General features: G+C 38.7%; 2 protein-coding genes across 2 annotated transcripts; both read left to right on the forward strand.

Annotated features, from left to right (window-relative positions):
* Positions 1-488: 488 nt before the first annotated feature.
* Positions 489-6,618, forward strand: ppm1kb (protein phosphatase, Mg2+/Mn2+ dependent 1Kb). The gene is made up of 6 exons (XM_083909242.1): positions 489-1,192; positions 1,311-1,411; positions 3,827-3,992; positions 4,311-4,455; positions 4,561-4,695; positions 4,792-6,618. Exons 1-6 carry the CDS (start codon positions 621-623, stop codon positions 4,921-4,923), a joined length of 1,251 nt encoding a protein of 416 aa, XP_083765368.1. The 5' UTR covers positions 489-620; the 3' UTR covers positions 4,924-6,618.
* Positions 6,619-9,910: 3,292 nt separating this feature from the next.
* Positions 9,911-19,331, forward strand: LOC310943739 (broad substrate specificity ATP-binding cassette transporter ABCG2-like; the record flags this gene model as incomplete). The annotated part of the gene is made up of 15 exons (XM_083909375.1): positions 9,911-10,107; positions 11,059-11,118; positions 11,210-11,324; positions 11,538-11,690; positions 11,792-11,949; positions 12,323-12,474; positions 12,572-12,673; positions 12,801-13,054; positions 14,946-15,028; positions 16,704-16,793; positions 16,890-17,011; positions 18,022-18,176; positions 18,318-18,407; positions 18,874-18,986; positions 19,076-19,331. The coding sequence occupies 15 exons, from the start codon at positions 9,911-9,913 to the stop codon at positions 19,221-19,223; spliced, it is 1,992 nt and encodes a 663-aa protein (XP_083765501.1). The 3' UTR covers positions 19,224-19,331.
* Positions 19,332-19,344: the final 13 nt, after the last annotated feature.

Here is a 19,344-nt window from a genome sequence, read left to right on the forward strand (position 1 = left end):
GCCACAGGAATGTAAAATAACTGACTTTAACGTTGAGGTTTTTTATATTTATACATTTAACTGCAAAAAATATTATTTAGGATAACTAAAACGAGACGTGGGCGCGGTCCGCTCTGTATCAGAGACCGATGTTCGTTTGTTGTTAGCGTTAGCGGCTAGTTGTGTAGATGTTGCATCATTCGTGTAACATGTTGTGTGTAGGTGGCCTGTTCTGCAGGTTTGTTTGTTGACCGCATTATAACAGAATTGTGATCAGAAAATATGTGTGTACAAACAAGGGCTGTGACGGTATGTGTTTTCATTATAAATGACAAAGATAACGGTGAAATCCTCATCTCATTATTTGCCTGATAACTTGCCAAACGGCACACAAATATTAATTGAGTAATACTGTATATTACTGTAGTCTTCTTTCTCTGTTGATTTGTAATGAAATACTCTGATCCCTCACAATCGCTGCTTCAAAACAGGGGGATTGCATCTGTTGATTTTAGTATTTGAACAATTTATTTGCCGGCATTTAATTTCCTGCATGGAATTGCCTCAGGCCGTTTAACAGAACTTTTACTGCTTCCCCGACCACTCCCTCAGACTGACCTACATAAGAATATTATACCTGCATGTTCTGTTTCTGTTCCAATCTAACCAAATACTTGTTCTTCTGTGTTGGATCATCCCTCTTCCTCTGGTTCTGGTGCTGCTCCAGTGTTTGTGCTGTCAAGGTGATGTCAGCTGCTTGTTTTGCGCGCCTGGCAAGGTGCAGTGTTCCTTATGTGCCCCGCAGCGGTCTTCTTCAGGCAGCCCTAGTCCCACTCCCATTGCAAGACAGCCACCTGCAGTTCACAGTCTTTCGTAGATCAATTTACAGCCCATCAGAACAGCGACAAAGCAACACACGCTTTGATTCAGACAGCAGTGGCCGTCCCACTACTTGGGATTCATTTGGCATTTGGGACGATCGCATTGATGAACCTATCATGCTGCCTCCCAGCATTCGCTATGGAAAGCCCATTCCTAAGATCAGCTTAAAGAAAGTTGGTTGTGCATCTCTCATTGGTCAACGCAAGGAGAATGAAGACCGCTTCCAGGTGTCCCAAATGACAGAAGACATCCTCTATTTTGCTGTTTTTGATGGGCATGGTGGACCGCAAGCAGCTGACTACTGTGAAAAATACATGGAAAAAATTATCAAGTAAGAAAATCATTCAAATGGTGTCAATACACAGGAAATTATACTGAGAATGAGAAAGTATTTAAACAAAAGGCTTGTTGGTAACGTTCTCCTCTGTGTCCTCATTTTGTTGTTTCAGGGATCTCCTGCCAAAGGAAGCAAATCTGGAATTAGTTTTATCAAAGGCTTTCCTTGAAGTAGAAAAAGCTTTTGCAAGGCACTTACACTTCTCTCCAAATGGTAGGTTCTTTCATGGTACTTGTAGATAGTCATACTGTGTGTGTTTATACAGTATACATTAGTATCGACTTAGGCTTACAAAGCCTTGGATGTCCCAAGTGATTTGACCTGAGCGTTTATGGTTAGAGGTCTGTCATTTACCCCAGAGTTACTTTATAACTAATGAACAATAAACCAGCTCCAGGTAGAGCAAACACTCATGCCTGACTGCTTCTAGTGTTGCATCTGCACACAGATCAGTGACATATTAAAGGGAAATCTTGATTTTGTGATTAAACATGTTCCATTTGAACCGCATTATATCTCAACCCAGTTAAACATCTATGGGGTAAATGTTTTCCACCAGCATCAGAATCCTATATTATTTAGAGGAATCATTCAGTTTATTTATTTATTTATTTAAATTAGGACAATGCATATTCATCGACATGTCAGCATAGAGCAACAATGTAAATATGCCAGAGTTAGCACAATAGCTAGTTTTCATCCGTTTTCCTAAGGCAGGTCAGTACATTAGACATTTAACAGGACATGGTACAAAAGAATACATAAATCACAAGACATTACAAAAAAAAAAAATAAAATAAAATAAAAGTGGATAATCTAACTGTGAGTGCATGTCTGGTTAGTTTTCAACCATTGTTTCAGTGATTGTTTAAATGTTGAATAGGTGTCACAGTTTCTGACATGGTCTGGTAGCTTATTCCATGTCTGTGTGCCCCTGATGGACCCCACCATTTGGCCAAATTTCGTCCTGCGCCTTTGTACGTTGAAGTCTTCAGAAATGTTGAGTCGACACCTCAGGCTCAGAAGCCGTTAGGCTATGACCAAACACCAATCACACTTAAATTGTGCTTTCCTTTAATTGTCACCCATCTGTTTATATTATTCTATATCCTATATTATTAATCTGTATCCAATCTGAGTATCCCTCAAACAAATTAATGTAAAAATGTATATTAATAAGTCATGGTTTACATGTTTGCTGTAGTGATACTGAAGCTAGTAAATTAACTTGGCTTTTCTCAAGCAGCATTTTGTCTGATGAAGGTTATATAATGATAATCAAGCTAGTATACATACTTGTTTTGTGGCCATACAGTGGCCACACACTGTGAAATGTCCCAATATGCCTGTGTGTGTGTGTGCATGTTATCTACGGCAGCTGCTGACCCAGCTAAGAGCTGGAGGCCCTTGGCACCAATGTGGATGGCGAGAGGCTAGATATTGAAGGAGAGTCCAGCGGGTCCTAAATCCTGGACTACTGGAAGGTTCCCTATCTTTCTCTCACTCCTCTAGCTCTGTCTCTCTCTCGTTCTCTCTCTCTCTTCCTTTTCTTCTCTCACCAAGTGTATGCAAAGCTTTTTGTGAGACCGTGCTTTAGTCTGACAGGTTGTATGAGATGTTTCATATCAGTGTCAGTATTAGTTCATGAGCCGTGTCATGTTTAATGCTCCAGTTTGTAACTTTTAAGCATTAGAAAATGTCTGTTACATTCAAAACATGGTCAAAAGAGTTCACACAATGCTGATTAAGCCTATCAGCTCCCTTTGTCTTTTTCAGTATAGTGGTGTTCAGGTCTCATACAGACAGAGGCAGCAGATACGTTGTGCTAATGAAGCAAGACTGCTGCAAACAGTTTGGAGTTTGAAAACATTTAGGGCCCAAGTGAATTCTATAGCTAAAAAAAAAACACTCGCTTCTTAGCCCCGCCCATCCCTGTGCTCCCGACAAAGACAAAAGTTACACACTGGAGCTTTAATTTTCAGATAAGGTTGAGAAACACTGAACTGTAGATATAGTGTCCACACATGAATCTATTTAATTACATTTAATGCTGAATCAAGTGACCACTGAGTGTATATTTACTGTCTTCCCCACTCATAGAAATGACTAGAATTACAGACTACATTGTTTTTTTAATGGCTTCTTACTGTTTGCCTGCATTATTAAGAACCATTATAAAATATTCAAAGTACCAAATAATTAATGATATTGATATGCAAGTCAAGAAAAAATGCTTGCAAAATAGAGAAAAAAAAGAATATTCTTAATGTTCAATATCTGGATATTTCTAGATGAGGTATTGGACGCCCATGTTGTACTAGTCATGAGAATGTATTATTTTTTAAGTTTAGTTTTAGGCTCAACTCTGCTGTGAATATTGCTCTGGAACTGTAAAAGTTCAACCTGCATGTGTGACTGGCTTCTCTATCGTTTACTGTGTAATCTCTAGTGCACTATGTACATGTCACGTCCACTATGACTTCCCACCCATGTCTCCATACTTAACTGTGAGGATGTGCGAGTGTGAGATGCACCAATGTGGTTGCAGTGAGCAAAGTGAACGGTAACTGTTTGTGTGGACCTGCGTGGCTGGTTCTCCCTCTAATGTCTCTTTTTTTTTCTCTGTAGCGCGGGACATCAACGCAGGAACCACCGCCACTGTGGCCCTGCTGAGGGACGGCATTGAGTTGGTGGTGGGCAGCGTGGGGGACAGCCGCGCCATGCTTTGCCGTAAGGGCAAAGCCCTTAAACTCACCGATGACCACACTCCTGAGAGGAAGGACGAGAAGGAGCGGTACATAAATGTTAACACCATCCATCTTTATTCATTATTTTATTCATGGGTCAATTTTAACACATTTCCTATTATATCATCCTTCAAGTTAAGCAAATAATGTATTAGAAACAGTTCTGTACTCTTATACTATTGATAACAATCACTTTACACTTAAGAAACAAGAATTTGGTTGAAGAAAATTTAAAGGCGATGGTTAAAAAAGGTTAAACCTTGTGTTCTTAACCTTCACTTATAACTGTTTGTTTGGCAAATTAGCTTTTTTTTTAAAGTTATTTGTTGTATTTTGCTTCTCTCTCCCTCGGCACCATCTTTAAGGATTAAGAGTAGTGGGGGATTTATAACCTGGAATAGTCTAGGACAGCCTAATGTTAATGGCAGGCTGGCCATGACTCGCAGCATTGGAGACTTTGACCTGAAGAACATGGGGGTCATCGCTGAGCCTGAGACCAAGAGAATAACGGTAAGTTTTGAGTTCTTTGCGACACAAACACAGGTTGTTTCAGGCTAATTTGTCCACAATGACCTTTTCTAACCTTATTTTGCATCCATATTTTTTAATGTTCAGTTGCACCATGTCCATGACACGTTCCTGGCGTTGACCACAGACGGCATTAACTTTATTATGAACAGCCAGGAAATCTGTAATGTCATCAACCAATGCCCCGACCCCAAAGAGGCAGCACAGAGGATATCTGATCAGGTACTTTTGAGTATAGCACACTATACATCGTTAATGTTAATGTAAACGACTATTCTAGCTGCAAACATGTTTTTAAAAGGTTCTCTTCTCTCTCAGGCTCTTCAGTATGGCTCGGAGGACAACAGCACAATTATCGTGGTGCCCTTCGGTGCTTGGGGAAGGTACAAGAGTTCAGAGACAAGTTTTTCCTTCAGCCGGAGTTTTGTGTCCAGTGGACGCTGGGCGTAGTCGGCAAAAACGGTGGATGAAACACGTCGGTCTGTGGACTGACTTATTGTGTGCAATACAATCCCCTGCCCTTAAGGGAAACATCAAACGTGTTGTTTTCCCCCAAACAAAAAAAAACCTAAGGGTTAAAACAGACGTCTCAAACTCACCACGTGGTCCTCCAAGCGATGTCAAGTTATTTATGTTTGGGTTTTTTTTAATTAATAGGTTAGATCTACACATTTTTATTGTGAACTATATATATTTTTGCATATTAAAACATAAAATACACTTTTATTTTGAAAACTGTGGACAAATATTGTTATAGCAACATTATGTTGTGTGGAATTTTGTTGTTGTATGATTTTAAGTTCATATCGCCCACCTCTACTGGGCTTGTTTTTCTCCTGACGAGCCACTCAGTGGCCCCCAGGTCATCTGAGTTTGAGACCCCTGGGTTAAATCATGTTGTTTAGAGCACCGTGGTCATTATTATTATTCACCTCTGGTGAAATGAGAGGCAGTGAATAAAAATAAATAAATGAACGCTTTATGCAAGGTGTAATTCTAGTAAGCCAATGACCTTATAGGTGCTTTAAGTCGGTTAGTGTTTGAATGACGGACAGGAATCAGTGACTGACGAGTCAGCACATATGTAGTGTGTCTACAGTAGCTGAAGTCACCTTATGTCAACCATTCAGATTATATTACTTAAATCTATTTAGGTATTCATAATGCCCAAGTTTGCACATTTTGTTTTTAGGTTAACTTGGATTAATTCTTCAATTAGGAAAATAAAATATAACTATGGCCAGCCTCTAAAGTCACAAGTATCATGAGTAAATTAAGGCAGTGAGTAGGTTTTATTGAGTTCGTTTTGTGGCTCAAAACGTCCCAATTTACTTTTGAGAACGTTTCGGTGAATTTCTTTGGGCTCTTGGTATTTTTTTCTTCAGCACAAAACAAGTTGCTGTTTTCTTTGTACTTCAAAAGTACTCGAAGCACTGATGAGCTTTTTTTTAATGATGCTCGTTTTGCACAGAAGTGATGGTGTGAACCCCTGAATGTTGAGGTGAAACTGACGGGCGGCACGAGAGGGAGCTGCTCGTCGTCTGTATTAACATCATTTCAGTGGCTGAACCATTGTCTCTTGGCTCAGGATGGAAAAGTGGCCCTCGTTGGTGTGCTGGGTGTAGAAATGTACTCTATGTTTTGTAAATAACTATATTTATGTATTACTGGAGAACGGATCATTCTCCGTCACATTTACTCAGTATCTTGGTTCAGTCTCGTATCTGAAATGCACCTGGCCTTTGCTTCAGTGTGTGTGTGTGTGTGTGTGAAGCTTCATGTTGTAGCTCAAATACTCGGTCATGTTTGACATTTTCTGCCAGAATAAGGAAAATGTGAATGTTTGCTGAAATGCCCTCTATGACTAAAACAACACAGTCAGTCCCTGTAGTTGTGGAGGAGTGAATAAGAAGCTGTGTCTTGGCTGATCTAACGCGAGTGCACAAGTGTCCAGTGCGGAGCAGACTTGAACCATTTATTAGATCGTCTGTACAGTTTTTGTTTTTTGTTTTTTTTTTATTTGTGGTTGTCGCAGCGAGACAAATGGAAGCATCTCTATTTATCGGTATACGTGTTCTAACTATGAAAGATGCAAATGTGTCAGTTTCCTCCAAAGCTATTTATCAATGTTTTGTCATTTTGTTGGAAGCCTTGATTTTATTATATATATATATATATATATATATATATATATATATATATATATATATATAATATACTGTATATATATATATATATGTTTATATATGTATCTATATCTATATACACGCATATATGCATATATATGTATATATATGCGTATATATGTATATATACGCATATATATATATATACATATATGCGTATATATATATATATATATAAACGTATATATATCTATATACTCCTTTTTTCTTTGTTGCCGTGGACCTGTAAATGGGACCTAAATGTGATTGTTTTAACAGCACTGTTACAGTTACTGTACTGTGATCATGACACACGATTAAAAACTACACATCAAAAAAATTGGGTTGGACGCAGTGTTGTTTTCGTCAACGGTTACGATGACGAAATCATTTAGTTGACGCCACTTTTTTTCATGACGATAACGAGACGGTGACGAGATAAACGTGGCTCTTTGATGACAAAATCATGACGAGACTTGTGTGTTTCTGCTACTGCATTCTATCCTTGTTTGTTCACGCCCACCACAAATCACAGTATTGTGGGTCTTAAAACCATAAACTTTGTATTTGAATTACGGTCGTTTGATCGCTGTGAATCGATTTCTAGTTAGGGTGTGGTGATCTCACATTCCAGAGCTTTTGTCTTTTTTTGCGCGGAGAAAGCACATGGCTAATTAAAATGCAGAGTTGCAGCTTGTGAACAGGCAATGCAGGCAACTGCAAATTGCCTGCCTTGGCAATTGTAAAATGAAGAGGATTGTTTGCAGACTGCAGTGTAGTGGATATCTTTTTTTACTCACTACTTACTTACTAATTTATATTGTTTTATAATGTGGGTTCTTTACAGTGTAATGTATTTTTTTTTACTAAGTTTATAGTAAAAAGTTTAAGTTTTTTTAAAAAGCTATTTACAGTATTTTATTGTTCTTTACATTTATGTTTTCACATACTTTTTAATTACAAGGTTTTTCCATGTTATTTTATTCATTTTGAAAAAAAAAATGTTGAACTCATACATTTTTCATTGGTGTCAGAGTATTTGTAACATAATCATAATGGTGATGAACACTGGTTGGACGGGCCCCCTGGGAATTTTTGCTTAGGATCCCTACAGACTCTAGAATCGCCCCTGTTAATATGCACGTACCCAGCTGCTGCAGTGTGTCTGTGTGTGTTTGTGTTCACCGTTGAATGAAGATGGAGGAAGAAACCCAGAGAAGGACTGAACGGTGGCTGTACTATTTAACAAATACAGACACAGATCTCACTTCACTGCTAATTATGTGAGTGGACTCGTTAGCATTTTAAGCTAGCGATCTTTATGCTAACGTGTTAGCATAAACGGGGTTAGCAGACTTCAGCGTTGCAAAACAACAAACATATAGATTGTTTAGCGGCAGAAAGAAAGCAGGACATGACAATAACTAGACACAGTAGTTAGCAGTAGTGGCTAAAGTTAGCCTTTGTTATATGCTAACGTCAATTCATTATGTGCAGTGTGTTGAACTTCTAGGTCTGCTGCTATTTTCACAACATGTGTGTGACACTGCCCAACAACAATCTCAAATACTTATTGACCTAAATACATTTGTTAAAAGACTATACTTCTTTTTTCGACTAAAACCTTTTTTGAGTTTTCGTCAACTAAAACTGGACTAAAACCATCACATATAAGTGACTAAAATGTATAATCATTTTAGTCCAGAAGACTAAATAGAAGATGGTTGTCAAAAACAACACTGGTTGAACTTGGACGACCATTCCTATATATATATATATTAGTAATCTTTATTTATATACGACTTGTGAAAGTTCTTCAAAAAAGGAACAGAAACTCAAGTCATGATAAAAATTTAATTAATAAAAACTGCACTCATGCATTATAACAATCAACCGTAACATAAAATATAAACTGTATTATTTACTTCAAAGTGGGTCACTGTTTATTCAATCAATTTCCCACAAATAATTATTTGTGGGATTATGTATTATGTATTGACGTCATCTTCAGTTTGTGGGTCAAACAGGTTTTTGCAGCTGCAGATTCATTTTATCTGGGGGTGGAGGCAGAGGGGTCAAAAGGTCGCAGATTGTGTGTTTGGTCAAGAAATGTCTTGTTGCCATTTGATTTGAATAGAAGCCTTTTATCATTTAATGAAAATGTGCATTAAAACACACAAACTACAGCATTCCAGTCATAGAAACAAGGCAGGGGAGAGTGTGTATAGAGTAAAATATTCAAAGTTTACACTTTGTAAGTCTGTATTTTATCTTTAAAAAATGCTATATGATCATTTACCATAATAAGACTTTTAATACAAAACTTTTTCCTACAATCGGAACATCTGACCTCCACTGACCGGTGTGTGTGTGTGTGTGTTGGAGTGGTAAGGGTTAACTCAAAGTGATCCTGACTGACTGTGAGGCACCTGTCGCTGCTGTCTGTCATGAGCTGATGTGAGTCCGCCTGCTCAGTCTCTCTGTGCTCCATCAGCAGCAGGATTCTGTTCTCCAGCCTCTCACTGCTCCCTCACTGGTAAGTCACTGCAGCAACGACCTGTCACTGTCTCACTGAATTACTGAAGTAAAACCAGTTTATTTTAGCTGACAATCCACCACCACAGTCTAAATAGGAAAGAAGTCACCTGTGTGATGTTGCTTTAGCCAGAAAAACTGGAGTTGAGATTAATTACACTTTTTTGTTTGTTTGCTGAAAATTGAGGAAATACTGTGTAAAAATGTAGACTCTCCTGCACAACATATTGAAAATGAGCAACTTAAACACTCAACATGGAGGATAAAAGTGCACGAGTACCTTTTATTTACTCCATGTTTTAAGTCATACACACATTTTTATTTCTTAAACCATATGAAGTTTGTTGTGAAGTTTATTCCAAACCTCAACAACCTCAAACCACTGTCTCATATATTTATTGTAATTTTTAATCATATTTTTCTTCAGTTTTATGGTATAACAACACTACAACTACAATATTATGAATAATAAAATGAGTATATGACATTTTAGAAAGAACAAACAAAAATTAATCGTTTAAATTTTGCATCATAAATAGTAACTAATTTTATCGTTCCATATCCAAACAAACGCTTTTATTTTGAAATTATGTGAAATATTAACATAAATTTAATATTTTCCTTCTACTTTCCCTAAAAAGGTTGGACTTTTTTTCCCACTTGACCGGCCCCTACTGACCAAACTAGACCCTCAGTGGCCCCATCCAGGTCATTTGAGGTGAAGACCCCTGCTCTAGATGACGATGCAGAGACGGAACCACATCAGCGTCCCGATGATGGAGGACATCGCCACCAACGGGACGTCCTCCTCGAAGGAGGACAAGCAGCCGCGTGGGTCCAGTGTGAGCTTCCACAACGTCCACTACAAAGTCCAGCTGAAGAGCGGCGTCTGTCGGAGGAAAAGCAGCACCAGGGAAATCCTGGTGGACCTCAGGTCAGTTTTTAAAACTTCTTCTTCTTCTTCTTTCTGCACTCTGTTTCCTTATCACACGGCAGGAACCCAGAGAAGTGCAGTTTGACTCTTCTTGACACAGATTGAGACAGACGTGTGGTATTTGAACTGTGAACTTTGACAGTTTCTGTTCCCCTCTGCTCATTCAGTCTAATATTGAGCTTAATGTTAAGGATAATAAACCTTTATTCCTCATAATAATAATTTCTGACACACTCGGAGTCACTCATTTGTTCTTTCCTCACACCTGAAAACAACAAAACGTCGGTGTTAAGTCACCCTGACATTTCCCAGGGAAAAATGAATCTTTTCACACAAGCTTTTTTTTTTCTTTTTCTTTTCCGCCTTTCTCAGTGTTAATTATATGATATTAAGCATGGTTTATTGCATGTAATCTCTCTGTTGTGTGATCCACTTCCAGGCTTTTATTCACTCTTTTAATTCCATTTTCATATCGCTGATTCTTATTCTCTCTGGTGATTTTGGGCGACTGCTCTAAAGACAATTTGCTTTAGAAATATTTTCAATAAATAGTTTCACCCATTGTAGCCTGTTTTTGTTCTGCGTGCCTGTAACAAGTGTGAAATCTGGGATTAAGAAGGAAAGATCATTCAGAAAAAGAATTATGAGGTCAATCTGATCAAAGTTTGTTTCACACGCTTCATATAAGCAGGAGTAATAGTAGCAAACAACTGATCTGAGATATAATCTCAGATTATACAGTTGAATTAAATGAATGGGGGCACGTTTAAATGTGTTGCGATGTCTGCCTAAATTCTTTGCCTCTGATTTCCTCCTCTTAATTCATTTCACACATATTTGTAGCATAACATTTAAACAGTGATAATCTGAGATTATAGACATCGGTGAAATAAATGGAGACAGATTTGACAAAGTGGTTTATGTATATATTTGAATGTTGCTGTGCCGCAGTGGGATTATGAGACCCGGCCTCAACGCCATTCTTGGACCCACAGGAAGTGGGAAATCCTCGTGAGTACTGCAACCATTTCCTACAACAACAACAAAATCTTTCTTGTTGAAGAATTATCCAATAATCTAAGGTTTTGTGTTTTGTGCAAAGGTTTTTGGATATTCTGGCAGCGAGGAAGGATCCTGCAGGTCTCTCAGGAGAAGTCCTCATTGACGGAGTGCCACAGCCTTCAGACTTTAAGTGCCTCTCTGGATATGTTGTTCAGGTGCAGTTATTGATATTGTATATTATAGTGATAGAACATGCAAACTCCATGCAGGAAGGCCATGGTCTTCTTGCTGCAAAGGCAAGAGTGCAAACCACTACCCTCAGGTCTTCTGGGACGGTTGCCTTTTTAGTAATACCTTGTGAAGCATTTTCATTTGTATGATATTTGCAGCAGAGCAGGACAATAACTAAACCTTGGTCTCCCTCTCAGGACGACGTGCTCATGGGAACTCTGACTGTGAGGGAGAACCTGCGTTTTTCCGCAGCTCTGCGTCTGCACAGCTCTGTGCCTCAGAGCGAGAAGGAGGCTCGAGTCAATCACCTCATCCAAGAACTGGCTCTCACCAAAGTGGCTGACTCTAAGGTTCACACACACACACACACAAACAAACACACATGTTCAATATTATGCCAAACCTCATATCCAGACTGACTGATCCCTGTTGTTGTTGTTGTTTTGTCCAGGTGGGCACACAGCTGAGCAGGGGAATCTCAGGAGGCGAGAGGAAGAGGACAAACATTGGTATGGAGCTCATCACCGACCCGTCCGTTCTCTTCCTGGATGAACCAACCACAGGTCTGGACGCCAGCACGGCTAATTCTGTGCTGCTGCTGCTCAAAAGGTAAAGCATCGAGACTATCTCGAGAGAGAGAATTCTTTGTTGTTTCTGTAAACACAGATTGTATTTGTGCATCAAAGCTTTGGTCATTTTCAAAAGGTGTTTATTGCTACAGTTATTTTATTTTATATTTTATGATAAAATGGGGGGTAAGATGCTTTTCTAGACAAACATTTATTAACATCTGTAGCATTATGACTTAAATGGGTGAGTGACTTTTAGATTTTAGGTCTTTGTGTGCAAAACAAAACTACCAGCAATGCATTTGTTGTCTCTGAAATGAAAAAATCGATATTTTGCTGCTCATTTTGGAGCAGACAAATACTGTGAAAGGAGTCTTTCCTGTTACTCCATGTATTTTATTATCTGTTTTCAGAATGGCCAGTCACGGAAGAACCATAATCATGTCGATCCACCAACCTCGCTACTCCATCTACAGACTCTTTGACACTCTGACCTTGTTGGTCAGCGGCAGAATGGTTTACCACGGCCCAGCTCCCAATGCTTTGGACTACTTCGCCAACATAGGTGACACTGTTTTTTTTGAAAATATGTTTCGATGATTTTACAGCTACTGTGTTTATATGATAGATTAAAAACATGGATGTTTGTGTGTGTGTATCAGGATTTACCTGTGAGCCCCACAACAATCCAGCGGATTTTTTTCTGGATGTTATTAACGGAGACTTCACCGGTACATCCATGACCACAGTGCATGGTTCTGAAGGTAAAGTCATTTATGTAATACCATCACATCTATGATCAAGGTGTTGCAGAAATAAACTTAAAGATAATTTAACATCAAGGTCTTTGCATAGTAAGATTAAATTACTAAATGTTGTCCCGTGTGCCAGATTTGGACTTTGAGGAGCTCAGCAAACACAGGCAGAGCATCGAGGAGCGTCTCATTGGGGAGTTTCAAAACTGCAGCTACTCCAGCGACACGAGGGCCGAGCTGGAGCGCATCGTCCACGACAAAGAATGCGTCTCGCAGAGTCCAAAGTCCCGCTCCGTCACCTACAACAGCTCCTTCTTCCACCAGCTGCACTGGGTTCTCAAAAGGACCTTCCAGAACCTCATGTTGAACCCGCAGACATCTGTCGCCCAGGTAAAAGTCAAACGTCTTAGTCAAGTTTCAGATCTTTGAGGAGGAAATGTATGACAAAGGCATGCCACTGTCATTTATTTTATATAATATTTAACTATTATGATTCTTGTATATTTGTCCCAAAACACAAAAACTACTACTTTTTTTTTGCGTTACGTAAGTTTTATCCCATGCCAGCAGTGACACTTACATCTATACTTAATTTTTGCACAGAGCAGATATCTATATTTTTACAGCAGTTTTTAGGAAGGTGACATTTTCTGTCTCTAGGAACTAATTATTAATTTTTCTTCAGAAAAATCAAAAACAAAATTCCTGTAAATAAATGTTTCTGCCAATCATTCAACCATCTCAGGACCTAATAATAATTACAATCAAATTCTCATTGGAATGTATTTTCTGATTTGAAATTGAATTATCGTATTTTTTGTTTTTTTTATGTTTTTTCTTTGTTTTTCTTATAAAACAAAAAATAGTGCAGTTGTACTGGCCTTAAATGGGTTAAAATCTCAAAAATATAATTAATATTTTATATGTATATGTTCAGGATGAAGTAATTAATTAGAATTAGTCTCCTTAAAGTGAAAAAAACCTATATGTAATCTTTTTCAGCAGTTTTTATGAAGGTGATATATTTTCAACAAATGAGTCAGGATATTAAAGGAACTCTTAAGGGTTAACAGAGCCATACACAGCAATGAGTTGAGATCAGACGTCTCATCACTTTAAGGATTATTAACAGCTAATTGGCCCTAAATAAGTCACAATAATCTACAAGAGGGGCTCCGTGTGGTGTGGGCACCATAATCAGCTTTGGTGACCCCACTCTTGCCTCTTTGGGTCAGGCTCTAAACTGATATCATATCTGGCCAAAAGCCCTGTAGCCCGGTTCTGGTACTCATCACATGATGCCATCATGACCTGTCCCACTTTCACATGAGGGGCTAAGGGAAATGAGGTGCAAAAGGCGCTCAACCTTATTAGCTGATCCCCTCACCCTGGGAACCGCTTAGTCCTGTCATAATCTGTAAAACGTTAGGATTAAAACTTGTGTTGCGTTCACTTTTCTCACTCTTTTCTGTCGTCCGCCCTCATCAGCAGGTCGGCCTGTTGTCTCCGAGACTTCAGTTTGGAGCAGGAGCTCAACTTGACTCTTGATCCCAAACCATTAATAAGCTATTAGACCAATGGGAAGTTTGATTTTTACTTTTCATATAATATATGACATAAAAAATAAATCTATAATTCGTGGCCACAAAATAGGTATAATGATGATGAAACTGTTGTTTTGATGAGTCAAAATGATGTCACAGATATCTGTAATGGTAATTCTGGTAATGAATGCAGGAAAAACTATGACGACAGCTGGAAAAACTACGACGACAGCTGGAAAAACAACCAAAGCAGGAAAAACTATGACGTAAGCAGGAAAAACAATGATGAAAGCAGGAAAAACAACGACAAAAGCAGGAAAAACAATGATGAAAGCAGGAAAAACAACGACAAAAGCAGGAAAAACAATGATGAAAGCAGGAAAAACAACGACAAAAGCAGGAAAAACAATGATGAAAGCAGGAAAATTTATGACAAAAGCAGGAAAAATTACAACAAACGCAGGAAAAACAATGTCAAAAGCAGGAAAAACTAGGCAAAAAAACAATAAAAGTGGGGAAAACAATGACAAAAACAAAAAACAAATGTAAAAGTAGTTTTTTGAGCATTGTGGGAATGTCTTAGACAAGAATAAAATACTACTGATATGCTGAGAGACAATTGTTAATATTTGAAATATTCTATTATATTTAATAAAAGTGATGCACTTCTTAGAACCACTGCTGCAGTTTGTGTTCAGCAGGTTAATTTACTCTCATCATCATTGTCTTGTTTGCAGGTGGGAGTCAACATTTTCCTCGCTCTCATAGTCGGAGCCATTTTCTTCCAAATCAAAGACGATCAAAGTGGAATCCAGAACAGGTGAGAGAACCAAGTACAAATCTCTAAAAGTGTTCTGAGATGAGACACGTCTTCATAATTTATATATGATATTTATCAGATTAATAGTTGATTAAAAAAGCCAGATTAATCATCATGAGTGTATGAAACAACCATTGTGGAGATACTATTGTATTTAAAATGATTTATTCTAGTGTAAATGTAGTAATAAATAATACTTTTAAATGTAACACTGCATATTTTAATGAATAAATAGAATGTTTTCATGTATAATTCTAATGTGCGCACACAGTTTTTTTGTATATTCTCATTTATGTGACCGTGCAGGAATGTTCCACACTTTTAAGTCACTGGTTCCCGTTGGAAAAGTGTGAAAAGTGGAGCAGGACCTGCACGGATAATCCTCTTAACCACGTTTTATTGGCACAACATGGTCACAAGCTCACAAGCTCCGTGAAGGACATCACACATCTCAATCTTCTGTGTGTGTGTGTGTGTGTGTGTGTGCAGGGCTCAGTGGTATAAAAGCACCTAATGTCATTAAATTCATGGTCAGTGCATAGGCAGACACCAGTCAGTGCGGCTTAAGTGGCTTAAACTCTATATTTGACCCCTTTCCCTCCTCTTCGGTGGGTGCGGGGTCAGATATCAGGGCCACAGCCGAGGAGTCTGGAGTAGTTTTACATGGACCACGTGTTATCTGTACAGTGCAATCCCACATTTGATCAGATTATGGTGATTTTGTTGTAGAGCAACGTGCTTTTCTGCTCTGCACATGCGTCATTTAAAAAGGTGTTCAGTGTACAAACAAGTGCAAGAAACACGCAGAGTCTAATTTAACGAGTGCAAAACATGCAATAAGAATATATATTATAGTGTCTCCTGTTTTTCATGTTTACCTCTTTATTTTCAGATTTTTTACACCACTTTACAACTCACTTCTATACTCACTATATCTTCACTATAGCAGGGCCTCACACTTTGGGGAAAATACCATACAGAATTGTGTTTTTTCTCATATTAAATTTGACTTAATCGATCCCACCTTTAAAGGCGCCATAATGTAAGAATGTGGCCAAAAACGGTTACTACACTCAAATTCAAAATACCGAGGTCTTTTAGGTTTCGTTTTCTGACGTAACTGGCAACCCGTGGTTGCTCGGCAGCTGAGACTCTACTGCAATGATTGGTAGGCGGTGCTAGGTGGCGCCACATGCCAAAACATGATTTCAAAACATAAACATGATTTGCAAATATTTTGTCTGTACTGTTGTTGTTGGTGAGTTCAGTTTGTTATATGAACATTATTCCTGAGTCTCTGTGACATACAGTATTAGGAGGATTTTATGGCCAGTTGCATTAGATTTATTGCATAATGCACCTTTAAATTTGACCTAATCGATCCCACGTCAGGAAAATCCACCTTTAAATTCACTATTCATATCCCCTGTGTGCACGTTCCCATCAGTCCCCAGGTTTCTGATCATCTACGCACATAAAAGTGCTGAAAACAGGAGAAGGGAAGTCAGATATATTTATATGTATAACATTCCATAGCGTCATCCTTCATTGTTGTCTCTCTCTCACCTGACTCTGCATGTGCGTTATGAAAAGGCCTAATAATAATATATAAAGTTAGCATTTTCACCCAGAGAGCAGTAATGACCAGACTTTGTTGTACTGTGTTTTCCTCCAGGATGGGAGCGCTCTTCTTCATCACGACCAATCAGTGTTTCAGCACGGTGTCCTCAGCCGAACTCTTCATCGTCGAGAGGAAACTCTTTGTGTACGTCATCTGCTCGGTGTCTTCAGCCACCGACTCTTAAATGACACTGATTCACAGTCGGTGTTTGATTCGTCTTCCTGTTTCTCCTCCCTGCAGACACGAGTACATCAGCGGCTACTACAGAGTCTCCGTCTACTTCCTCTCTAAGGTCCTGTCTGACATCGCTCTGCGCACCGTCACCTCTCTGATCTTCAGCTGTGTCGTCTACTTCATGATCGGTAAGACTTAGAGACAAAATTACTCATTTAATAAAGATTTATGGAATATCTTAAGGTTTGTGATTCACTCAGTGGGAGACTTTTGTCTAGAAATGTCCTTATTTTTGAAGGAAAAACACTTTCTTTTTTTCATTGAATATAACATTAAATGAATCAGAAATACACTCTATACATTGTTAATGTGGTAAACGACTATTCTAGCTGCAAACAACTGGTTTTTAATGGAATACGTACATACACTCTTAGAAATAAAAGTTCTAAGTAGAACCATATAAGGTTCTTCGGCTTGTCCTCATACAAGAACCCTTTTTGGCTCCAGGTAGAACCTTTTATGAAACTTCCACCTGGAACCCCTTAGTGTTACCAAGAACCCTTTTAAAACCCTTTATTCAGGAAAGGAGTTTTAAAGGGTTCTCTGGATCAAAATGGTTCTTACTGGAACTATTAGTGTTACCAAGAACCCTTGAAAAACCCTTTCTTCGGGAAAAGGGTTTTTCAGAAGCAAATAGTTCCAGGTAGAACCTCAGCCCTTGAAGAAGAACCCTTTTGGAACCCTTATTTCTAAGAGTGTAGGTGTATAGAGGCCCATTTCCAGTGTTCTAATGGTACATTGTGTTTGCTAATCGCGTTAGAAGGCTATAGCATGATTAGAAAACCCTTGAAAACCCTTGTGCAGTTATTATTATTATTATTATAAAATTTTGAACGGTAATGTATGTGTGTGTGCATACATGTGTAGAAACCAATATCATCACATGATGCCCTGAAAATATTGGCCCAGAGAGTCAGAACAGAACTTAAACTAAAGCTTTTTAACCGTGCTATATCTGAGTTATGTGTGTGTGTGTGTGTGTGTGTGTGCATACCCTTAAGAACTGAATATTGTGAGGACTTGGTGCATGCCACTGGTCCATGAGTTTGTGTATGTATTGTACTGCATCCTTAATATTTGTGTCCCTTTACCATTTTCTTCATGTGGGCATAAATAAATGTTTAAAAATGTGTGTCAGGTCTCAAACCCACAGTCGAAGCCTTCGTCGTCTTCACGCTGACGGTGACTCTGGTGGCTTACACGGCCACGGCCATGACCATGGCCATCTCTGCTGACCAGAGCGTCGTGGCTCTGGCCAGCATCTTCATGACCATCTCCTTTGTCTTCATGATGGTGAGAGAGAGATGCACGCACTTCCTTTAATTTATACCTCCTGTATCTTTAGGCTGAGGAATTAGAGATTCTTCTCTTTAAATGAATGCCTTATTATTGCTGCTCTGAGTTCTGTCCATAGCGTTTCGTTTGTGTTTGTAGATTTTCTCAGGTCTCCTGGTGAACTTACCCAGTGTCATGGATTGTCTGGCTTGGCTAAAGTACTTCAGCATTCCTCGCTACGGCCTTGCAGTAAGTCCTAATGTTTTGTGGAAACTCTACATGTGAAAACCAGTAACGCTGCAGACTTAATGTGAGAAATTAAGAAATGATCCTCTTATAAAACACTTAATGGTCACTTTTGTTCTCCTAGTTTTGTGTGTTGTGTCTCTTTTCTGTCCCTCTGTGTCTTCATTGCCTTTTTGATTTCTTCTTTGTTGTTTTGTGCGTCTTTGTCGGTCATTTTGGTTTTGATTGTTGTGCATTTCTGTCGTCCTTCTGGTCTCTTTATTATCCGATAGATGGGAGTGGTTGTTTGGTTGAAATGCTTCTTTCACAGTTGCCGATGTTTGATCTTAGAAAACTATATGAACACCTTCTGTTTTGATTTGTCTTAGTAGGAATTTTAATGAACACAGGCTGTTCTGCTTCAAGAGTCCCAGTAAATAAATCATTATTTACATAGAAGTATATTTGCTGTGTGTGTTTCTGTGTCCAGGCCTTGGAGATCAATGAGTTTGTGGGTTTAAAGTTCTGTGAGGAGCCTGTGATCCGAAACACCGACATGTCGGCTGAAATGACCAACTGCAGTGTGAGCACAGCTGGACTCACGTGAGTATAAATTTTTTTAACTTTTTTTTAACTGACAAAATCATAATTTGAAGTGACTTTCTGAACATTTCTAACCTGCTTTCTCTCAGATGTACAGGAGAGCAGCATCTGGATTACCTGGGGATCGAGTACACCACCTGGGGACTGTGGGAGAACCACGTGGCGTTGTCGGTCATGTCCGTTATATTCCTCATCATCGCTTATTTGAAACTGCGCTACATCAAGAAATTCACTTAAAACGTTTGATTTCGACTTCATTACTCATTAGTCAATGGATCATCACGACATTTCAGAACAAATACAAGGACGTATACGTAAATGCAACTTTTGAGCGACTACTACACTGTATTTTTCACTT

This window comes from Microchirus variegatus (genome assembly GCF_963457635.1).
Source record: "Microchirus variegatus genome assembly, chromosome: 23".
Lineage (NCBI taxonomy): Eukaryota > Metazoa > Chordata > Actinopteri > Pleuronectiformes > Soleidae > Microchirus > Microchirus variegatus.

Coding starts and splice junctions, on each gene's coding strand:
- ppm1kb (XM_083909242.1), top strand. CDS start 621: ATGTTCTGTTTCTGTTCCAATCTAACCAAATACTTGTTCTTCTGTGTT. Junction 4,456..4,560: donor CTGAGACCAAGAGAATAACG/GTAAGTTTTGAG, acceptor TTTAATGTTCAG/TTGCACCATGTCCATGACAC. Junction 4,696..4,791: donor CACAGAGGATATCTGATCAG/GTACTTTTGAGT, acceptor CTTCTCTCTCAG/GCTCTTCAGTATGGCTCGGA.